At 44.6% G+C, this 20,514-nt stretch overlaps 1 protein-coding gene across 1 annotated transcript in view; it reads left to right on the top strand.

The window, feature by feature from the left end:
* TENM4 (teneurin transmembrane protein 4) overlaps positions 1-20,514 on the top strand; it is a 383,303-nt gene that overhangs the window by 179,914 nt on the left and 182,875 nt on the right. Inside the window, exons 6-7 of the mRNA XM_024749719.1 lie at positions 11,892-12,062; positions 18,953-19,167. Coding sequence (XP_024605487.1) covers positions 11,892-12,062; positions 18,953-19,167 — 386 coding nt within the window. The remainder of the gene's footprint in view (positions 1-11,891; positions 12,063-18,952; positions 19,168-20,514) is intronic.

Genomic DNA, 20,514 nt, shown 5'->3' with positions numbered 1-20,514 from the left:
TGCTGCCTACATAGGTGGACAACAGAGCCAGCAAGGGATGGATGGGAAGCACCTGGATATGGACTGTCAGGGTGGTGTGCAAGGGACAGGTGCTGAAGTAATGGTCAGGAACCGGGGCTGGGGAGGGGAGAGCAGATGGCATTTCTGGCTTGGGGCAATGGTGGAAATCCTCACAGAAGAGTTAAGGTTTGAAGTAGGCCTCGAAGGATGGGAGAATGATTTTAAGAATAGGAAAGGTGGGCTTCCCTGGTGGCGCAGTGGTTGAGAGTCTACCAGCCGATGCAGAGGCCACAACAGTGAGAGGCCCGTGTACCGCAAAAAAAAAAATAGGAAAGGCAGTGGCCGTTCCACGTAGAGATGTTAGATCAACGAAGCCTGGAGGCTGTGTGTTCAAGGGACAGGAGAAACCCACACAGACAGAGGTTCCTGGGCAGGGAGAAGCAACGAGGAACGTCAGGTACTGTGCTCAGCAAGTGTTTCAAATGCTCAAGTTTCTATCCTCAGGAAAATATCACCAACAAACTTTGAGCAGTAAGGCAGGGCCATATACTTCCGAGATTTCCTTTTCTATTCTCCATTTCTGTCATTTCCACAGTTTTACATCTAATCAGAAAGGCAGCGTGTACAGGGGTTAGGGACAGATTCTGCACAATCTGGATTTGGTTCAGATCTGAAGTGACCCTCTGCCTCTTATTAAATGTGTGATCTTCGGCAAGTTGTTGGACCTCTTGGAGCCTTAGTTTCCTCATCTTGCAAATGAAGATAATAATAATACCTACCTCCTAGGGCTTTGCAAGGATTAAGTGATAGTGTGTTTATCAAGCACTAAGCCCAGTGCTTGGTACTATTAATAACAGTGGCTTTTATCACCACCACATTCATCATCATCCTCATCATCACCATCACACCATCATCACCATCACCATCACCATCATCATCACCATCACCATCACCACCACCATCACCATCATCATCACCACCATCATCACCATCACCATCATCATCACCACCATCACCATCACCACCACATTCACCATCATCACCATCATCATCACCATCACCATCACCATCATCACCATCACCATCACCACCACCACCACCACCACATTCATCACCATCTCCATCATCATCACCATCATCACCATCATCACCATCATCACCATCATGGTTCCTGGAACTCTGTGCTGCTTTAAACTTCCTAATCTAAGGACTGAGCCAAACCAGGGGTCCCTGCATATCAGAGAACTTGTGCGTATTGCGTGCCTGTCTCTGTGCACAGACAGGGCAGAGAGGCAAGAAAACGTAGTATGATCCCAAAGAGCTAGAAAACGCTCCAGTGGGCAGGAGGCTGGGAAGCTGTGGAGAGTAAAGGGGGGATATCACACACTGTTCTGTGAGAGTTTAAAATGCTCTTTCAGAATGCTTCTCATTATAAAGAAATATCATCCCTAGTTACAAATCTGGGTGGCAGACTCTGCGTTAAGCTGTCCACCCTCATTCTTCCCGCTGAAGTGACTGTTCCAGAGGGAAAAGGCCTATCCTAATAATATACACACAAATTAAAACTCCATTTAGAGGTACAGTGGGGACCACCTCCTAATTGACTTTGATCATTGGAAAAAAAAAAAAAAAAAAACCCAGTTACGTGGTTGATATGCCAAAGGAGATCAGGCAGTGGGAGGGTGCCTCACAGAGCCTTGCAACAGGACGTTTTCTAGTAGCTATGGAAATGGAACCTAGCAACAGGCACTTTCTCCTTCTGGAGCTCCCAAGCATGAACCAAACCCCGTGTTTCCTTCGGCCCCCTTTGATGGTTGGTACAGGAAGGAGCGGACAAGGCCTCACACATGAGAGGCTGGTCCTTGGCTAAGTTGAGACACCTATTTATAGAAATGCTTTAGATAGCCTTGTGAATAGTCTTGGCACTTGGATGCAAGCACCACAGAGAAAGGAAACCCAGCAGAGCTCTAGGCCAGCGTTCCGCCCCCTCTCGGGAAATGACAGGCACTTTCCCAGCTTTCCGCGGCTGACATCTTTCTGCCAGGGCAGGGCTGGCTGCGCACCCCAGCAGAGCAGTTGAACAGGCTGGCGACCCTGGGGTGATTTCGCTCCCTGGATCCTTAACGAGGGTTTGAGTATGAAGGGCAAGGTGGTGGGTCTTCCACTGCGTGGAGTCACTTCCTTGACCGCTCTGTCAGCAGTGATTTGATCAGAAGCTGCATGTTCTGATCAGGACTGCGTGGAAGCCTGCCCTGGGCTCTGACAGCAGTCTGAGAAGAGCTCAGGGTGTGGAGTGACCTGGACCTGGGTTTGGATCTTGGTGCTGCCATGATGAATGGTGCAATGATGGACTGTTCTGGGGCCTTGGTTTTCTGAAGATCCAAAATCAGGTTAATAATATCTACTTTGTCACTGTGTGTCGAGGTCCTAATCCATAAAATGGAGATACTATCTTCCTTAAAAAGCTGTGAGATTAAACGACATAATGAATGTTCATCCTCCGGCACTGTGTCATGCACATGGTACAAGTTTTAATAAGTGGGAGCTGTTACTGTTTTGGTAATAATCCTAATTATGTCTGTCTCCTTCCTTTGCTCTTTTTCTTCTCTCCTGTGGGCCAGGTGCTGGGGGATGGAGATGAGAGAAATGATCCCTGCCCTAAGGGAGGGCCTGCTGGCGGCCTGATATCATTTGCCCTGTGGGCTCATTCCCTTAACTTTAGGCTCAAGAAGATGACTCCTTTAGTCTGGGAGTGCAGTGCCTGACGGAAGAACAAGCCATGAAGGGGCCTTTCCTGCTCTTACAGGATTTTCTGCTGCGACTTAGTGACAGGGCCATTTAGCAGAAAGAACTCGGAACTAAATCCGGAGACTTGGGCTGAGCCCAGTTCCAGGCTCTGCCCCAAGTGCCCCCTTCAAGCCTGAGTCTCATCTGCCCATTGAGTGCGGGGCAGGTTCAGTCATAGCGACATCCCCCCTCCCACAACCAGAGCAAAAACTCAGACTTCTCAACTCCCTCAAGAAATCTCCGTACTTCACTTTCTCAGTGAAAACCTTAATATACACTGCAAATGATGGTGATGATACCACTGTAGAAGGCTACCCTCTGGTAGTAAATTTGAGTAAATACCAAGCAGCATAATAAGCTCATAAAATATATTCTTTTCTTTCACCTTCACAGCAGTTCTTTGGAGCTACAGGTATTATTGTCACCATTTTATAGATGAGGAAGCTGGGAGTCAAAGGATTTAAATAACAGGAACAAAGTCACATAACCATAAACGTGAAAACGAGAACAGGAACGCAGGGCTGTCTGGCTGCCACGGCTGTGCTCGTAACCAACTGTACTTCGTGCCTCCCATCTTCCTGTGTCTGGCGCCAGCGCTATATTGGGAGTAGGGCAGGGAGAGGTCACATTACCGGGCTGAGGTCAGTCCAAGGTGGCCAACCCCTAAGCTAGTCATGCACAGAAGAAGGCTTAGTAGAGCCCGTCGGGTGAAAGGGGCCCAGAAAAGATAGTTTTCTTATTCCATTACTGCAGTCATAGCCGTTCACTCCATTCTGCACAAATTAGATTCCAGCCCTGGTCCCCCTACAACTTGCCGTGTCACCAGTTTTCAGTGCCCTCCACTTAAATTGATCTTTTTCCTCCGCGTTGACGGTGGGCGTGCCTGTTTCTCCCCTTCTCTCGTGCCCATCCCCCCACCCCCCTGTTTTCCAGAACTATTGAGCGGCTGCCAGTGAATCCTTGTTGAAAGGCCTCCTTTCCCCACAGCATTGCATGGTGCAGAAAAGTGATTAACTGTGCCAGAGTCCGTTCTCCAGAAAACAATTAATTTGGGGGTGAGAGACAGTAACCCTGATTGTTGCAGTCAGGTTTATCCAGAGATAGGAAGAAAGGCAATGTGTTTACTTGATTAAAAATTAGCCCCACGTAGTCAGCAGTGGGATCCTATCAGGCTGCTTTATAGCAATTCCGCTTTTAAAAACTGTTTTATCTGCTGGACAGATATCTCTAGTTCTTGTGCCCAAAGTCTGTCAGCTGATGGGAGCAGGGTAGGGAGAGAGCCCTCAGCTCAAAGAAATTTGCGGTTGGCGTGGGAGGGAAATTAGGGGCAATGTGTGGAGAGAAGGAAAGGTGATGGAACAGAGCTGGCTGAAATAAATCTTTCAGGGGATCTGGGAATTAGGAAAATCAGCAGAGCAAAATGACAAGGGTGGTGACGGCTACCATTGATTTTGCTCCTACTCTGTGCCAGGCACAGTTCTAAGCACATGACATGCATTATTTCATGTAATCCTTTGAGGTAAATATTACTATCTATTTTACAGATGAAGAAACTGAGACTCAGAGAGGCTAAGTCATTTACCCAAAGTCAGGGACCTAGTAAATGATGTGCCTCTGAACACTCCAGATAGACCCAAACTTGAGGACTGACTCTACCAAAGTCACTTACTTGCATTTACATGGTTTTGCTTTTAGGGGTCAACCCTGTCTACCGTGGTCAGGATGTAAACAGGTGGGGACCCCATGCTTTACCCCTAAGATGAAGGTCCTTTAACAGACCATCTCAAAAGAGAAAACCTGGCTATACTGTCAGCAGAGGCCTTGCCTTAAAATTATCTTAATTTTAATTTAATTTCAGGCATTGTAACTCATCAACAGTCTAGAGGTGAGCCTGGACTTTGGGACCAGTCAGACCTGGGTTCAAAAGTGACTTTATCACTTCCCATCTGGGAAGTATCTTGGGAAGTATTTTTGGGCAGGTCATGCAGCCTCTCTGAGCCTCCACTTTCTTTGTCTGTAAAACGGGAATACTAATGATTTTCTCAAGGTTTATGTAAGGTCTGAATGAAATCATGTATGTAATTCCCCTTGCCTAAGTGTCTGACACGTGGCATATGCTCAAAATCAGGATCTCCCCGCTCGGCTCTGTTGTCCTTCTTTACCTCGTGCTCCTAAGACCAAGTTGTAGAACTTCCTTTTTAATGTAAACAGCATGGAAGTGAGTTTGGAAACCAGTGAAGAAAACTAGTCAGTCATCCTACCACTATAATTCAAAGCTTGATGTCATTTTTACATATCCCTTTCTAGATTTTTTTTCACATGTGTACCTGGTATTCCATCCAGTACTTGCATCATAGTTTAGCCAAGTTCTCCTATTTTAAGACATCTAGGTTGCTTCTGATGTTTTGACTAGCACACTGCAGTGTACATCTCTGTGTATATGGCTTCTAGGTTTGACACTTTTGAATGTTGTGGCTTTGTTGCCAAACCAGGAGACGAACTTGGGGGATGGAGCTCTGTCGTTCTGCTGTTGTGATTGTCTTGCCTTTTTGTTTTTTGCTTTCTACATTAGAGGACCATAAGTCAGAGAACTCCAGTGAGTTATATTTTACAGAAATGATGCTAGTTAAGAACAAACAAACAACAGAGCATTAATAATGTAAAACAGAAAAGTAGGTAGCCATGCAGCTGGGTTGCTTCCTGCTGCCTTTTGAAGCCAAGAATGCTGCTTGAATCAACAGTTTCTTGAAGTTATAACCATCTCTAGTCACTACCTAGAGCTGCTAATTTACAGACGCAACTGGGTTTGTGCATTCGATTTTTGGAAGGGAAGCATGCATGTGACAGTGGAAACTCTCCTATACGTACTTCGGTGACTTCTGCATAATGACTTTGTTAATTGCCTCCTGCTGGCTGGGCGCTGGGGGGAGCCTTCAACGTCTGAACATCTACTGAGCATTTTTCTTAAAAATGTCAAGACGGAGCTTGCACTTTCCCAGCCCTCTCTCGTGTCTCGCCGGGCAGGAAAAAGGCGACTGGAAAATGTCAGCCCTGGGATCAGATTGACCAGATCTGAGGGAGTAAGAAACTCCCCCCACCCTAGCTCTTGGCTTTTAGAAATCATTAACCTTTCAACGTGGGTGATCCTGTGAACTCGCTACCTTTCCACAGCCTTCTTCTCACCTCTTTAGCATCTTTTCACCTTTTCACTGAATTACAGACTAGTTGAAAGGGGATACCGGTATCAGGTTTCTTATTTAGGTCACTTTCAATGTACTTGGGAGAGTTTTGCACAAACAGGTATAAATACACACTGTGGGGTGTAATTTACATAATCCTGTGATGTACATTGGTGCTTACTATTAATTCCTCTGGAAGGAGGGCTTACGATCATTATAATTTACATTGTTTCAGTAGTCTGGTCTTAAGGCAGGCTGGAGAGGACCGTTTATATTATTTAGCTTTTCTGGATCCATGACTGGTGTTTCCAAGTCATCTGGATAGCATGCAACTACCGCTATCTGCAGCTTTAAATGAGGGTTGCTGTGGGGTAAGAACTATTTATTATCACCATTGGGACCCCCAGACATGAACTTCAGCCTTTATTTGCTGGTGACTTTAGATTGCCCATAGTTTACCTCCTATTTAAAGTAAAATGTGTAAAAGAGGAAGCTTGGCTGGGAAACACAGGCTCCTGAGTTTGCAACTTGCCTCAAACTTATACCAGCTCTGTGATGTTAGGTCACTTACTCTGAGTAAATCAGAATATATCCCCATAGCTCAATTTCCATTCAGTTCCATTGTATTCATTCTCCAATAACGTTTTTTCAACCCATCTTTACATGTGGATTAATTCGAATAATATAAATTAAGAATTTGGCATGTAGTATGCACTCAGATTATACCAGGTTTTGAGTTACTGTTGTTACTTTGAATATTATCGAGGACAAAGACGAATGGTTGCTTGAGCTTGTGTATTCTTTGGACAGCCTCTGACCGAGTATGCCTTGTGTCGTTTGGGAAGAGGAGAACAGAGCAGACTATTTCCCTTCCTTCTCTTTCTGTCGCTCATAACCCAGAACTATAAAACTGACTACCCACCAAACAATACAGTAAAAGAATTGAGGGGCCCCTAGCCTGACTTATATTTAAGACTGGATCACAGATTAAAGGTCCCTTTTATTTTGGCTTTAAGACCACATTACTGGTGGAACTTCACATCTCTGACTCCGTATCATCCTGTCCTCTGTCTAAATCTTACTGTTGCAGGAAGGGGGGACCCCTTGCAGGGCCCGAGAGTGGGCCCTTGTCTAACACTCGGAAATGAATTGTCCAAGGAGACACATGTGCTGACAAACCAAGAGACCTTATTGAGAAGAGGTGCCCGGGTGGAGAGCAGGAGGGTGAGGGAACCCAGGAGGACTGCTCTGCCACGTGGCTTCCAGTCTTGGGTTTTATGGTGATGGGATTAGCTTCCAGGTTGTCTCTAGCCAATCACTCTGACTCACGGTCCTTCCTGGTGGCGTGCGCATCACTCAGCCAAGATGGATTCCAGTGAGAAGGATTCTGGGAGGTTAGTAGGACATATGAACTGGCATCCCCTCTCTCCTTTTGACATTTCCCCAATTCTTCCGGTTGGTGGTGGCTTGTTAGTTCCGCATGCCTTACGAGGACCTCCTGCTGCAAGATACCTCCTGCAAATGGTAACTGTGGTGCCTGGCCAGGGTGGGTGGTTTCAGCCAGTGGTTCTCCTACCTTCCAGTCGGCCATTTGTCAGCCTGGTGTTGGTGGCCCTGTAGTCACTTCCCTACCCACCAGCCTCCAGAATTATTTCTGGAGGACTGAATCTCCTGAGAGTCCAAGTTAGAGCTGGATCCAGAACTTGGCTTTCCCAGGTGGTTTCTAAGAGCACATCTACCACAGGCCACAGAGAGACACACCGGCGTCACAGCTGTGTGGGCCTCTGTTTGTGATCACCGAGGTGCAAGGCCATGAGGAAGGGGTGCCAGCATGCACCTCTGGGCTTCTGGCCGGCAGCCTCCCCCATCCAGCTGTGGACTGCCCTGCCCTAATTAACGTCCCTGGATGCCAGATCCTGTGATCATTTTCACCGGGAACACTCTTTCCACTGGCTTTTCTTCCCCCGCCACATATTTTTTACCGTGAGAACTTGCTTTTGCATCTTGTTTAAAATAAGAGAAAGTGGGCTTCCCTGGTGGTGCAGTGGTTGAGAGTCCGCCTGCCGACGCAGGGGACACGGGTTCGTGCCCCGGTCCGGGAGGATCCCACATGCCGCGGAGTGGCTGGGCCCGTGAGCCATGGCCACTGAGCCTGCGTCCGGAGCCTGTGCTCCGCAACGGGAGAAGCCACAACAGTGAGAGGCCCGTGTACTGCAAAAAAAGTAAAATAAAATAAGAGAAAGCTTTGACAAAAATGTTTCTCTTCACAAAGCTGTGAGAGCTCTATTCATTCTGGGATTAGTTAATTCTCATGACCTTTTAACAAGACAACTCTTTTGCACACTTAGATGAGATAATTGATTCTAACCGGGAAAGAAGTACTGCTCGTTTAACTGCATATATCTGAGTTGTCCGCAATTCAAACAATTTCTCCATTACCTTTGGAGCTGCCAATAAATAGATTAAAACAGTAAGAAGGTAAGCAGAAATGTGAGCTAATTCAACCTTGGAAGTAGCAGCATATTCACTTCTAATAGGTAAATTAACGTTATTATTATTGACAGCTACACAGAGACGGTCAGGAGCAATGTAAAGCACCTCATTTAGTGTCTGGTACCTAAAAAGTGCTGTATAAATGTTAGCTACTATTTTATCAGGATTATCAATGGTATGAATATAATGGTTATAGAATATAGCAATCACACAGATGTACAGTTTACAAAGTGCTTTGCCATATATTATCACATATGATACAATAATTCTTTGAAATATTTTTATCCCCATTTCTCAGATGAGAATAGCTAGGAAGTGGCAGTTAGGATTCAAAACCAGTTTTCTTGCCCTTGGTCCAGCACACTTCCCACTGCATCACAGTAACCGAAGAGAAAGCAAAGGGTCTGATTGCATTTCTGTTACCAGCGTACGCTCTCCTGATTAAGCCAGACTTGTGTGTATTCCTCGGTGGCTTGTGTTTGGATCAGGAGTCATAAGGATATGCTGTGCTCCGGTCCCCTGTACACACTTTTTTTTGCATCTTGAAGGCAGTCACACAGCCCCTCCAGACCACCAGTGACTCTTCCACAAACTGCGGCCAAATAACACAACTTTCCGTCTACCTCACAGACTCCTATACTGCTGCCTAAAAAGACATGTAAAAGCCTTGGACGTTGCTTGATGTGTAAAAGGGGATGTCTTTATAATCCCCACCCACCTTGCTAGAAAAAGCTGGCGAGCAGCGGCATGGTGAAGTGGGAAGAGCCTTCCAGCCAGAAAGATGGATGGTGTGTGATTTCAGGATTCCAGCAGTTTGGGATTCTAGTCTAGACTCTGCCACTTGTTAGCCATTTAACCTTCCCAGGGTTAATTGATGTCTCTGTGTCTTAGTTTCTTCGTCGGCAGAATGGCATTATCACCTTTTAGGATTGTTGCAAGGATCAAAGAAACTTTGAAACGTATTTACTGCTTTTAGCACAATGCCTGGCCCGTGGAAAGCACTCAAGAAATCACAGTTTTATAATTATCAAAATTTTAATTAACCTTCTGAGTTAATTAAATGTCCACATCTATAAATTGGATCTGGCAAGGTTGCACGAGGATTAGATGTAATGTATACAAATTACCCAGGGCACTGCCCGGCAAGCAGTTGGTCCTCAGTAAACATAATTACGATGGGCCTTCATATCTCTGTCGATCCTTCCCTGTGTTCCTCTCACCCTCCTAGTGGGTCAGCCACTGTCTCCTCTGGGCCTTCTAGTCCTTCTGTCTGTCTCCCCTGCTTGACTACGAGCTCATGGAAGCAGGGAGCGTCTGATTTAGTTCTGGCTCAGTGTCAGCCATGGGTCCTGGCATAGAGTGGGCTTTTAGAAAGTGTTCATCAGCTGAACGAAGGAGTGATGCTACACAGAGGTTGCTGTGGGAGTTGGGGACTGGAGTATGCGATTCTGTATGTGGGGAGTCAGGGAAGGCGTCCCAGAAGAGGTAAGTATGGGCCATTGATGAGGCTCAAGTCTTGAATCGCCAGTGGGACTTAAGCCGACGCTTTGTACTAGATTGCAAACCTTTCTGGAAAACACGCTTCCTAGCCTTCGCAAGCATTGTGTATTTAAAGGACAACATCCGTTCTCTGGTGTTTTATGGTCTCTTCTCGATTGTTGAAGACTATTTAGCAGTTGCTACCTTGCAAAAATAGTTTTGAAACAGAAATGCATGCCCATGAATCAAAATCACAGCATTGCACAAAATCACCAAAATGCACAGAATCAAAATGTGCAACAGATACACAGTGAAATGCAGATCCCATCTCTTCCTTCACGGGACACACCCACCGTTATCTGTGTCTTTCTTATCCTTCCAGAAATATTCTGTACATATGCAGAAATGTTTTTACCTAAATGTAGTATGTCAAACATACTGTTCTGAATGTTACAATTTTCCTTCCAGAAAAATATATACAAAGAGCTTCCTCACTCTTTTTTATGGTTGCATAGTATATTGTATAAATAAAACTTATCTAGCCCCTTATTGGTGGACTGGTTTCCAGTATTTTGCTATTACAAACAGTACCGTAGTGAATAACCTTGTACGTACATCATTTTGTATGTATATGAACATATCTGGAGGAGAACTGGAACCTCTGAGTTCCAGGGTAAAGGGCATGGGTATTTTTGATTTGATAGCTTTTGTCAAATTGCCCTCCAGGGTTTGTACCAGCTGAGTGTGGCAGTGCTTATCTCCTGTTCTCTTCCAATACTGTATATCTTCAACCTTTTTAAAATCTTTGCCAAACGGTATGTGAAACACAGTATTGCAGAGTTTAACTTACATTTCTCCTACTATGGGTGATGTCTAGAGTCTTTTCATGTGACAGAGCCAATTGCATTTCTTATTCTGTAAACTATCTGTTCATATCCTATGCCTGTTTTCCTACTGACTTGCTGGACTTCGCTTATTATTTGTAGGAGTTCTTTTTCTATTAAGGAAATTAACCCTTGGTGATACAAATTGCAGGTTTTTCCTCTAGATTGTTATTTATCTTTTGAATCAAAAGGCCAAGACCACTACTTACAATACCCAGGACTTGGAAGCAACCTAACTGTCCATTGACAGATGAATGGATGAAGAAGATGTGGCACATATAAAGAGTGGAATATTACTCAGTCATAAAAAGAAACAAAACTGAGTTATTTGTAGTGAGGTGGATGGACCTAGGGTCTGTCATACATAGTGAAGTAAGTCAGAAAGAGGAAAACAAATACCGTATGCTAACACATGTATATGGTATCTAAAAAAAAAAAAATGGTTCTGAAGAACCTAGGGGCAAGACAGGAATAAAGACGCAGATGTAGAGAATGAACTTGAGGGCATGGGAAGGGGGAAGGGTAAGCTGGGACGAAGTGAGAGAGTGGCATGGACATATATACGCTACCAAACGTAAGGTAGATAGCTAGTGGGAAGCAGCTGCATAGCACAGGGAGATCAGCTTGGTGCTTTGTGACCACCTAGAGTGGTGGGATAGGGAGGGTGGGAGGGATTTGCAAGAAGGAGGGGATATGGGGATATATGTATACGTAGAGCTGATTCACTTTGTTATACAGCAGAAACTAACACAACACTGTAGAGCAATTATACTCCAATAAAGATGTTAAAAAAAAGGCCAGGACCTCCTGAAACTCCCTCATCCCTGCCCCTCTCCCCACTCCCCTAGACTGTGAGCCCTCGGGGGCAGGGTCTGTGCCTGGATCATCTCTGTGCCCCAGTCCCCTGTGTAGCACTCAGCACTGCCAGAGCTCTCTTCAGGGGCTCTTTGTTGAACTGAACTGAACTGAATTCCTGTGTTCCCCACCCCCACTTGTCCTCCCCTCTGGCTTGGGAGTTCCATTTCCACCTCCAGCAGAAAAAGATGACTTTTCTCATTGCTCACCACAGCCATGCACCTGTTTGGCCTAAACTGGCACCTGCAGCCGATGGAGGGGCAGATGTATGAGATCACGGAGGACACAGCCAGCAGTTGGCCTGTGCCAACGGACGTCTCCCTGTATCCCTCAGGGGGCACTGGGTTAGAGATCTCTGACAGGAAAGGCAAAGGAGCCACGGAAGGTAGGGTTGCTGTGTTGTTCGTGTCGTGAGTCCTCTGTGTCTGCCTTTGAACCGAGGAGACCGCCATTCTGCGCGCCATGTGCCTGACTCACAGCTCCATGCTCTGGTGCTTCCTCCATCCCTCTGCACTCCACACCGGCTGCCAGGCCACCTGTGTCTTCATCGCAGTTCCTTGTCACTGTGAACTCATAGCGGGGCTTGGGCAGGGTTCATGGTGCTCAGCAACATCCCATCCCATGCCCTGAGGGAAGCATCGTGGGCTGTCTTTGATCATGTGGAATCATGATGAGGCAACCTCATGGGATGAATGGGTGTCTCCTGGAGTTGGGTGCGGCAAGGTGGGTAGAGGGTGTGTTGTAAGCGAAATACCCTTGGACCTTGTGCTTCCATGGAAACACCACTTCGGCTGTTCTAGCATTTTCAACCATGTGACCTTAAGTTACTTGGCCAGAGTCACATAGCCAGTAAATAATGGAATTTGGGACATGAGCCCAGGTCTGTGTGACTGCAGGGCTCTTGCAGTCTCCATAAGTTGACCTACCTGACTCACCTCACGGTTATAAGACCCTGGAGATGAGGATAAGAAATTCCATTGTACAGTGAGACACAGATGTTTCTCTTTCAATGATGGAAGTGGTGGTGACATTTGGAGTTCGGCATTCTTGAATGGGACATCCATAGACCCATGTTCTGAATTTCTTAGGGCTCTTTCTAACACGCCATCAACACAGATTCTTTCACTGTCAGCCAAGAGGTGGCAGACCCACAAAAATTGGTACCGGGAAGGGTGTCTGAGCTCATGGGCCAGGCTGGCTGTCATTTTAGGCAGTGCGACCAGCCCTTCTCCTGTGGCCTGCTTTCTCTCTCTGGTGTTACCTCAGTCAGCAAAGTGGTCACAGCGGCCTCCAGTCTTCACTGCTTACATCTTCTTTCCTCTTAGCTCAGTTAACTTTGGGTCATGGCTTCTGAGCTTCCCTGTCCTGTCAAGAGTTTGCCTTCTAGGAATCAGTTTGGTTAACAGGGTAGCATATGCTTGGCCAGAGTAGCTATTCATGGTCTCTGAATGGTCGTGAAGGCCAAAATCCACTCTTGACCTATGGTCATCTTCAAGGGAACTGAGGGCATTTCCAAAGAGCCTAATCAGAACCTCTGCCTGCTCTTTTGCGGGGGGCAAAGCCAGTCTTCTCCTTTACAAAGATTCTAAGACTTAAAACATTGAATAACTTACACTTTCTTTGCACCTTAATAGGATATGGAGGGAGCATGGATGAAGCCATGGGAAGAGCTCTGGGTTAGGAGTCAAGAACCCTGAGTTCAAGTCCAGCTGCTGCCACTTGAGATGCCCTTAAGCAAATCCCTTGAAAGACTTTCTGGGCTTCACTTTCCTCCTCTTTAAAAGGAGGTTATTGAGCTATATTATCTGTAGCGTCCATTCTAATTCACAAGTTCTACATATGAAATTAGTAACAGAATCATCATATGATTAACCAGATTGTTCTTTAGAATTTTTTTTCAGGTTGGCCCTGTCCATGGTCCTTCCTGTGGGCTTGTGATTCCCGTGTCAGCTTATAGTGTCAGATGTCATAGGTGAATACCATAGATGACAACTGTCTTTAGAATCAACAAACACAGATTTAAGATGTGTGGAACCCTCAAAGATCTCATTTAGAAAAATGTATTTTCTCTATCAGATTTTCTTTCAACAGGAGTTGGCTCTATCTAAAGTCTCCCACTATAATGAAATTAGTTTGTGGGTTGTTTAGGTTTTGTTTTCTTTTTCCCAAGGAGCAGGAGGTGCAGATAAGAGACAAAATAAAATTGCACCAGCTTATTGGTTTACTTTCACTGGCGTATTTTTGCTTAAAGGGATTATCTGTCATTACTAATGCAAATGGAAAGCCTGTTTACAAACTCCTAAAATGCAGTGCAATGCTGGAAGGTGGTCAGCATCAAAAGCAATTACTGTGACAAAAAAATACTTTGGTCTGGAGAGACAGAGGACAAATATTCCTATAGTTTATGTGAGACCACATGGTTCTTAATTTCTTTTGCCTTGGTCAAACCAGTGTCTACTCAGTTTACGTTTTTAATTGTGTCGTTAAAAATCTAGTTCCTTAGACGTATCTCAAGGGGGAAAGTCCTTAACCCTGATGTGAGTGCATATTTCCTGTCCCTTCTGAGGGTATCCGAGAGCTGATTCCAGAATTAAGATTAGAGCCCTGTTCCACAATGGTAGGGGAAGCAGTGTGGTGGATGGAAAGAGGATAATAGGCCTTGGAGCCAGACAGTCCAGGATTTGAGTCCTGGCCCTGCCAGTTATTGGCTCTGTTAACTCAGGCCCGTTACTCCATCTCCTTTGGCCTTGGTTTCCTCATCTGTGGAACAAGGGTTGCTAACACCTATCTTTTCAAAGACTAGTTATGAAGAAGCACTCAACAAATGTTAGTTCCTTTCTTCTTGTCCACCCAAATCCCAAGCCATTCCATGTCAGTTATTAGAATCTCAGAAATCCAGACTAATTAATATTTTCCCCTCAAAGATCCCACAAAGTCTGGGGCATTTGTGAATATTTTTAAAGGGTATATATTTTTTAATTATACAAGTGAACTATATGATGAACCCAGTATTTTAAAGGTTCATTGTGTCTTTGAGAATAACATCAAACTGCGATTTATACTATATTTTCAAAGTGGCTCTAACCATTTCAGGGTTGTCATGGGTTGGAAACCAAATACAGCAGCTTTTCGAAGTAAAACCATAAGAACTTATGTTATGCATTAATGGAGAAAGGGAAAAAAGCATTGAATAAACAAGCATTTCTGGTGGTTTAATTGGTGGGCCAGGGATAGTATTTTCTTCTTTCTGCAGTGAAATCAAAATTGCCCATCAGTTTGAACCATGCAAATTGCTGCACACAGGCTCAGCTGGGCTCTCCAAAATGGAACAGCTTATTTTGATAACCAAATAAATTTCAAACAGTTGCTAAGGAAACTAAAGAAATCTTTGTACAAGTTATTGCATTGTAAAGAACCAAAAATGTGGAGGGAGGAGGGAGAGTGTTGGTTGATTAGGAATTTAGAACCTATCTGGATAAATCTCAGTTCAGGAAAATAAAGACTGAACTTGGGAAGTGCATGGAATTTCAGTTCTTCCAAATCTCCCTTATTTGAGCTATCCAATCATTTCAGTAATTTGTTGCAAAATTTCTTTTATAGACATGATTGCATATTTCCACAGCATAGCTGTGGGAAGCCCGAATCTGTATATCTTTATAAAGAAAAGGACTGTTACCAGTAGAATCTGCCCTGTGAAACCTTATCGTGCTGTTGGAGCTCCTTAATTCCGAGTTAAGCTCTTTGTACTTTGTTAAGCCTCTCGGGCACGCACTGATTGTATAACGTCCTTCTTATGAATGTCTTGAGATACTGTCTCCCTTTAACTTTGGGGCCTGTGTGTGGGATCCTAGTTCATAAAAATTGTCCATTTTTTGTATCCCAGGGTGGCAGGAAGTTCTCCAACGGGCCTTGGATCTTCCTGGTCTAGCCTTGGTATTAAGCCCGCTAGGACTGTGAATTAAATTGGACCCTCACTCTTAAAGAGGGTCAGTGCACTCTGCCACCACTGAGAATATCTTGGAAGAGTTTTAAGTAATGATTTATCAATTTAGTGTTCTAAGAAGCCATATTCTAATAAATAAAGGGGCAGCCCAAATGGCTCCATCTCAGTGGTTTCTTAGGCATTCTGAGCATCCGTATATACATTTTCATAGTGTGAGGAGTAATGGAACCGATACATATAAAGATGCCCAGTACGTAGTTGGAACTTAATAAATGATAGATTATACTACTATTAGTACTGCTACCTCTATTACTATTACTGCTAATCATGTTTATTATTATTATCGTTTTCCAGAATGTAGGTAGGAATAAAAAGAGTTCTATTCACAGGACTTTTCGCCTCCAACTGCCTCTACCCTCTACCCCCTGTCACTACTCCACCACCTACACAGTGGGTATTGTCATTTAGTGGGATATTTCCTATCCTAGTGCTCACATCTTGGTGCTCAAAATTAAGAACAAAGAATCTTAGGTTATAAGATCTGGAGAGAGAAAGGCAGTAAGGGTTTTTAAAAGACAGGAAAGGATGAGGGTGGTCTCACTCTGAACAGCCCTTAGCCCAGCAAATCTCATGCCTCTTTCCCACCAGACACAGGTACTCGGCGGGCTGTAGGTCTTCCCTCCCAGAAGCTTCCATCTCATCCTTAGGGTTAGTCCCTGTGGGGACCACTAGGGACCAGAGGGGAAGAATGATAAAGGTTAAATCCTATGAGGATGCCCTTTCCCTCTCAAGCTTTTCCCTTAGACTGGGCCTGTGACCCCTTCCATAAGGATCTGGACAGGGTGACTTCTAGTACAAAGGTCACTTTTGAACCTAAGCTCCAGAGTGGCCGTCACAGACTCAGCCAAGAAAGTCAAGGTCCTGGTTGGGAGTGTGCCGTAGACCAGAATATACTATTTTTATATCATTGTATACACACCAAATATGATTTTTTTTTCTCCCATTTTGGCCAGCTTTGGTGAAATACTAGAGTGCTAGAAAAGAATATTCCTTTTTGCCACTCCTCTGGGGTAAGATCCAACTTACTTATGCCTCTGGGGCCTGCAGACCTCTGGAGAGTCTCTGGACTTGACCTCTGACCTGTGAGGCGAAAGAACTTAGCTGATTCAATAGCTGTCTCCTAAACACATGCTCACTGGAGGGGAAATGAACTGTGCAGGGTTCTCCAACGGCATGCCAAAATGTGGGAGAAGTTTCCATTATTCATTCTCAGACACAGGAATTATTTGAATGCAGACAATTCTCAAATCCCATCAGCTCTTGACTCCTACCTACTCACAAAGGAAATGAGTCCTTGGAATTAGGAGTCTCGGGCTTGTTTCTGTGCAGTTTCTAGCGGTAAAGAGCTCAGAACTCATCCTGCTTTTGTTTCATACTCCCTCCTAGTTCTGCTTCCCTAACAGAATTATAAGCTGAAGGGTATACTATCTTCTTCCTGTACTATAAAAGGATTGTGGTACTGGGAACCCAAAAATCAGATAAGGAAGAATGTGAAAGTAATTCTCTTCCATCTTAATGCTTTGTGAATTTGGCTTCTGTCTTTGAGCTTTGAAACACAGTGCCATGGTTTGTGTGTGTCTACATTTTCAAGGTAAAAGTCTGGGGCATATTCCTTCCATAAAGGAATTAAATGCAAGCTCTTTCCCATGCTAAGGACAGAATAGTAGTGATACTTTTATTGAGAGCATGCATTTTAACTTTTTTGTTGGCATATTTTTAATTAAAATAACGTTTTAACGGTTTAAAGCTAAAAACCTGATGTTTCTGCCTAGGAGTTTATAAGGAATGATAACATATGGAGAAGTTTAACATTTAAATTGAATTTTATTATTTAAAACAGTAAAATATTTTATGACTGCAACAGTGCCCTGCCAAGCTCCATTTCAGCATCAAATGTGCTTTGTAAGGAATCTTACAAAGCTAGGGGAAAAAAATGACATTTTAATTTCTTATTCCCCAAGTGCTTTTCATAAAAAATTCCCACAAATGTGTTTTCTTTATAAATGGATTCTCGGTCTCTGAAGTGTCTCTTCCAACATCTATAACACCACCACAAACCTTGGAACTAGGATACCCAGAGGTCTTTCTAATGACAAATAAAATGTGGTCTGTTGACTTGATTTTGGCTCGTTAATGTCCTAAGGGTGGTCTTCTAATGTCCCTGTCCTCTCCTTCTGCCCCCCGCCCAACCCTTCAGAGGGCTGATGTCTGGCAGGAAGTTAGGGTTTATATTTTTCACATGTGAGTGTGTTTAATTACTAAACAGAGGAAGTCTGATAAGCAGCCTTCCTTCCTGGCACTTGGAGTGCCCTCAGAAAGCTGTCAGTCTCCTAATTGGTGACAGAATTGGGCAAGAGACCTTATTCTTGACCACTCCCCCCCACTCCAGCAACCTGCAGGGTTGGGGGCCTGGGTTGAATTTCCAAGTATGTCATAAGGTTTGTGCCTGAACTTGAAAAATCCCCTCATCTTTACCTACTTTAGCACAGTGATATTCATAGCCCTCCATCCAAGACAAAGAAGCGTTTTTCAGGAATGTTTTCTCTCTTCAGACGTACCCTTTTCCTCATCTTCCCCAACCCTACCCCTCCTCCCAACACAAACTCTCATCCACATGTCTGAGCCTCGGAATTTGGCACCCAGTTACACACAAACTAGTGAACTTGTAAAATTTACCTGACTCTACTCAGGTCATGCTTCCCACTGCTGGGGGAACCATTCTGAGTTGGAAAGTTAATAACAACACCTCATTCCCTCTATCTTTTCTCTTTTAGCATGCATGCTTTTACACACACACACACACACACACACACACACACACTCACACACACACACACACTCACACACACACACACACTCACACACACACACACACTCACACACACACACACACTCACACACACACACACACACACACACACACACATATACAGTTATTCTCATGTGACTGCAAGTGATTATTTTTAGGATCAAAATATATCTTAACAAGCTGTGGAATTATGCAGTAAACAGATGGCCCTTGGGGAGGACCCATTCTGCTTTGGAAGAATGCATATTTTTAGCAGAACAATTTGGGCATCATTGGAAAAAAAAGTTCTGGGCATTCTTACTCCTCAGTGGGGGAGTCTGGGGCAGGGGGTGGGCTGGCAGCAAAATGTTGTAGAGAGGAGTGGGAGGCATCGGAGAGCCCTGCTTGCTCAGATGCTCTGATCCCTGGTTTCACGTGTGGCTAACGGTGATGTTTTTGTCTTCCCTTCCCCGTGTCTTGGTAGGAAAGCCCAGTAGTTTCTTTCCAGAGGACAGTTTTATAGACTCTGGAGAAATCGACGTGGGGAGACGGGCTTCCCAGAAGATTCCTCCTGGCACTTTCTGGAGATCTCAGGTGTTCATAGACCATCCTATGCATCTGAAATTCAATGTGTCTCTGGGAAAGGCGGCTCTGGTCGGCATTTACGGCAGAAAAGGCCTTCCTCCTTCACATACACAGGTAACCAGAACCCCACGGACCCTGCTCAAGAAGCCTAAGTCAAGAAGCCTAATGCTTAAGCCTGGATCTCTGAGCTTGAAGGAAATTTCATGTATTTTATAGCCCATTCATCCATTTGCCCTCTCTCAGACCTTACCTTTCGGATGAGTAGGGTTGTATCCTTGGAGCTTGTTAAGAGGAAGACTTTCTAGGAAATCTCTCAATAGCCTTTTTTTTTACTAGTACCCAGTCTCGAAGTTAAATTATCCAGGAAGTGTAATCTAGAGAAAAAAGCATGCACTTTGGAGTCAGAGAGACCTGGGTTTGAATCCTCTTGTTATCAGCTATGTGACCTTGAGCCTGTTACACCCTTTCAGAGCAAGTTTCCTAATCTAGCCAATGGTGATAACAATACCCACTTCACAGGGCTGTTGTGAAGAGTGGAGAAGCACATCTAGAAGGCAGCCGGTGCAGGACCTGGCTCAGAGCAAAGCATCCTTTCTCTCCTCAGGGCTTCACATTTACCCAGACACACGCACACTAGAAACAATTAAGAAACTCAGCCAGCATTAGCAGGTGTAAGCTTTTATATATAGAATGAGTAAACAACAAGGTCCTACTGTATAGCACAGAGAACTGTGGTCAATATCCTGTGATAAACCCTAATGGAAAAGAATATTTTAAAAAAGAATGTATATATATATATAGGTATAACTGAATCACTTTGCCATATAGCAGTAATTAACACAACATTGTAAATCAACTATACTTCAATTAAAAAAAAAAAAAAAAAACTCAGCCAGGATGATTGACACATTACCAGTTATGATGGGTTAAGAGCAGACTTGTGTGAGGTCCTCCCAGCCCTGGGATTGGAGTAATATAAATCATAGGCATCCATCAGACATTCCCTGGCCAAAGGCAGTCTTCCTAGCCCCCATATTTATTTAATTTTTAGGTAAAAGCTAGATAAATACATTTGCTAAGGATGGAGTTGCAGAAAAAGTAGACAGAGCCTGGGCCCCTCTGATTTCTTTGTAAAACTGCCATGCTGGTCCTGGACTTCATGCCCCTAGACATTTTCACATGAGACAGAATCAGTATCTATTTTGTTTTTCTTTAAAAATAGAGAGACAGGGCTTCCCTTGTGGTGCAGTGGTTGAGAGTCCGCCTACCGGTGCAGGGGACACGGGTTCGTGCCCCGGTCAGGGAAGATCCCACATTCTGCGGAGCGGCTGGGCCCGTGAGCCATGGCTGCTGAGCCTGCGCGTCCGGAACCTGTGCTCCGCAACGGGAGAGGCCTCAGCAGTGAGAGGCCCGCGTACCGCAAAAAAAAAAAAAAAAAGATAGAGAGGGAGACAGGTGCAC

Source organism: Neophocaena asiaeorientalis, unplaced genomic scaffold (assembly GCF_003031525.2).
Source record: "Neophocaena asiaeorientalis asiaeorientalis breed wild unplaced genomic scaffold, Neophocaena_asiaeorientalis_V1.1 scaffold363, whole genome shotgun sequence".
NCBI lineage: Eukaryota > Metazoa > Chordata > Mammalia > Artiodactyla > Phocoenidae > Neophocaena > Neophocaena asiaeorientalis.
This window is presented reverse-complemented; position numbering and strand designations above follow the sequence as displayed.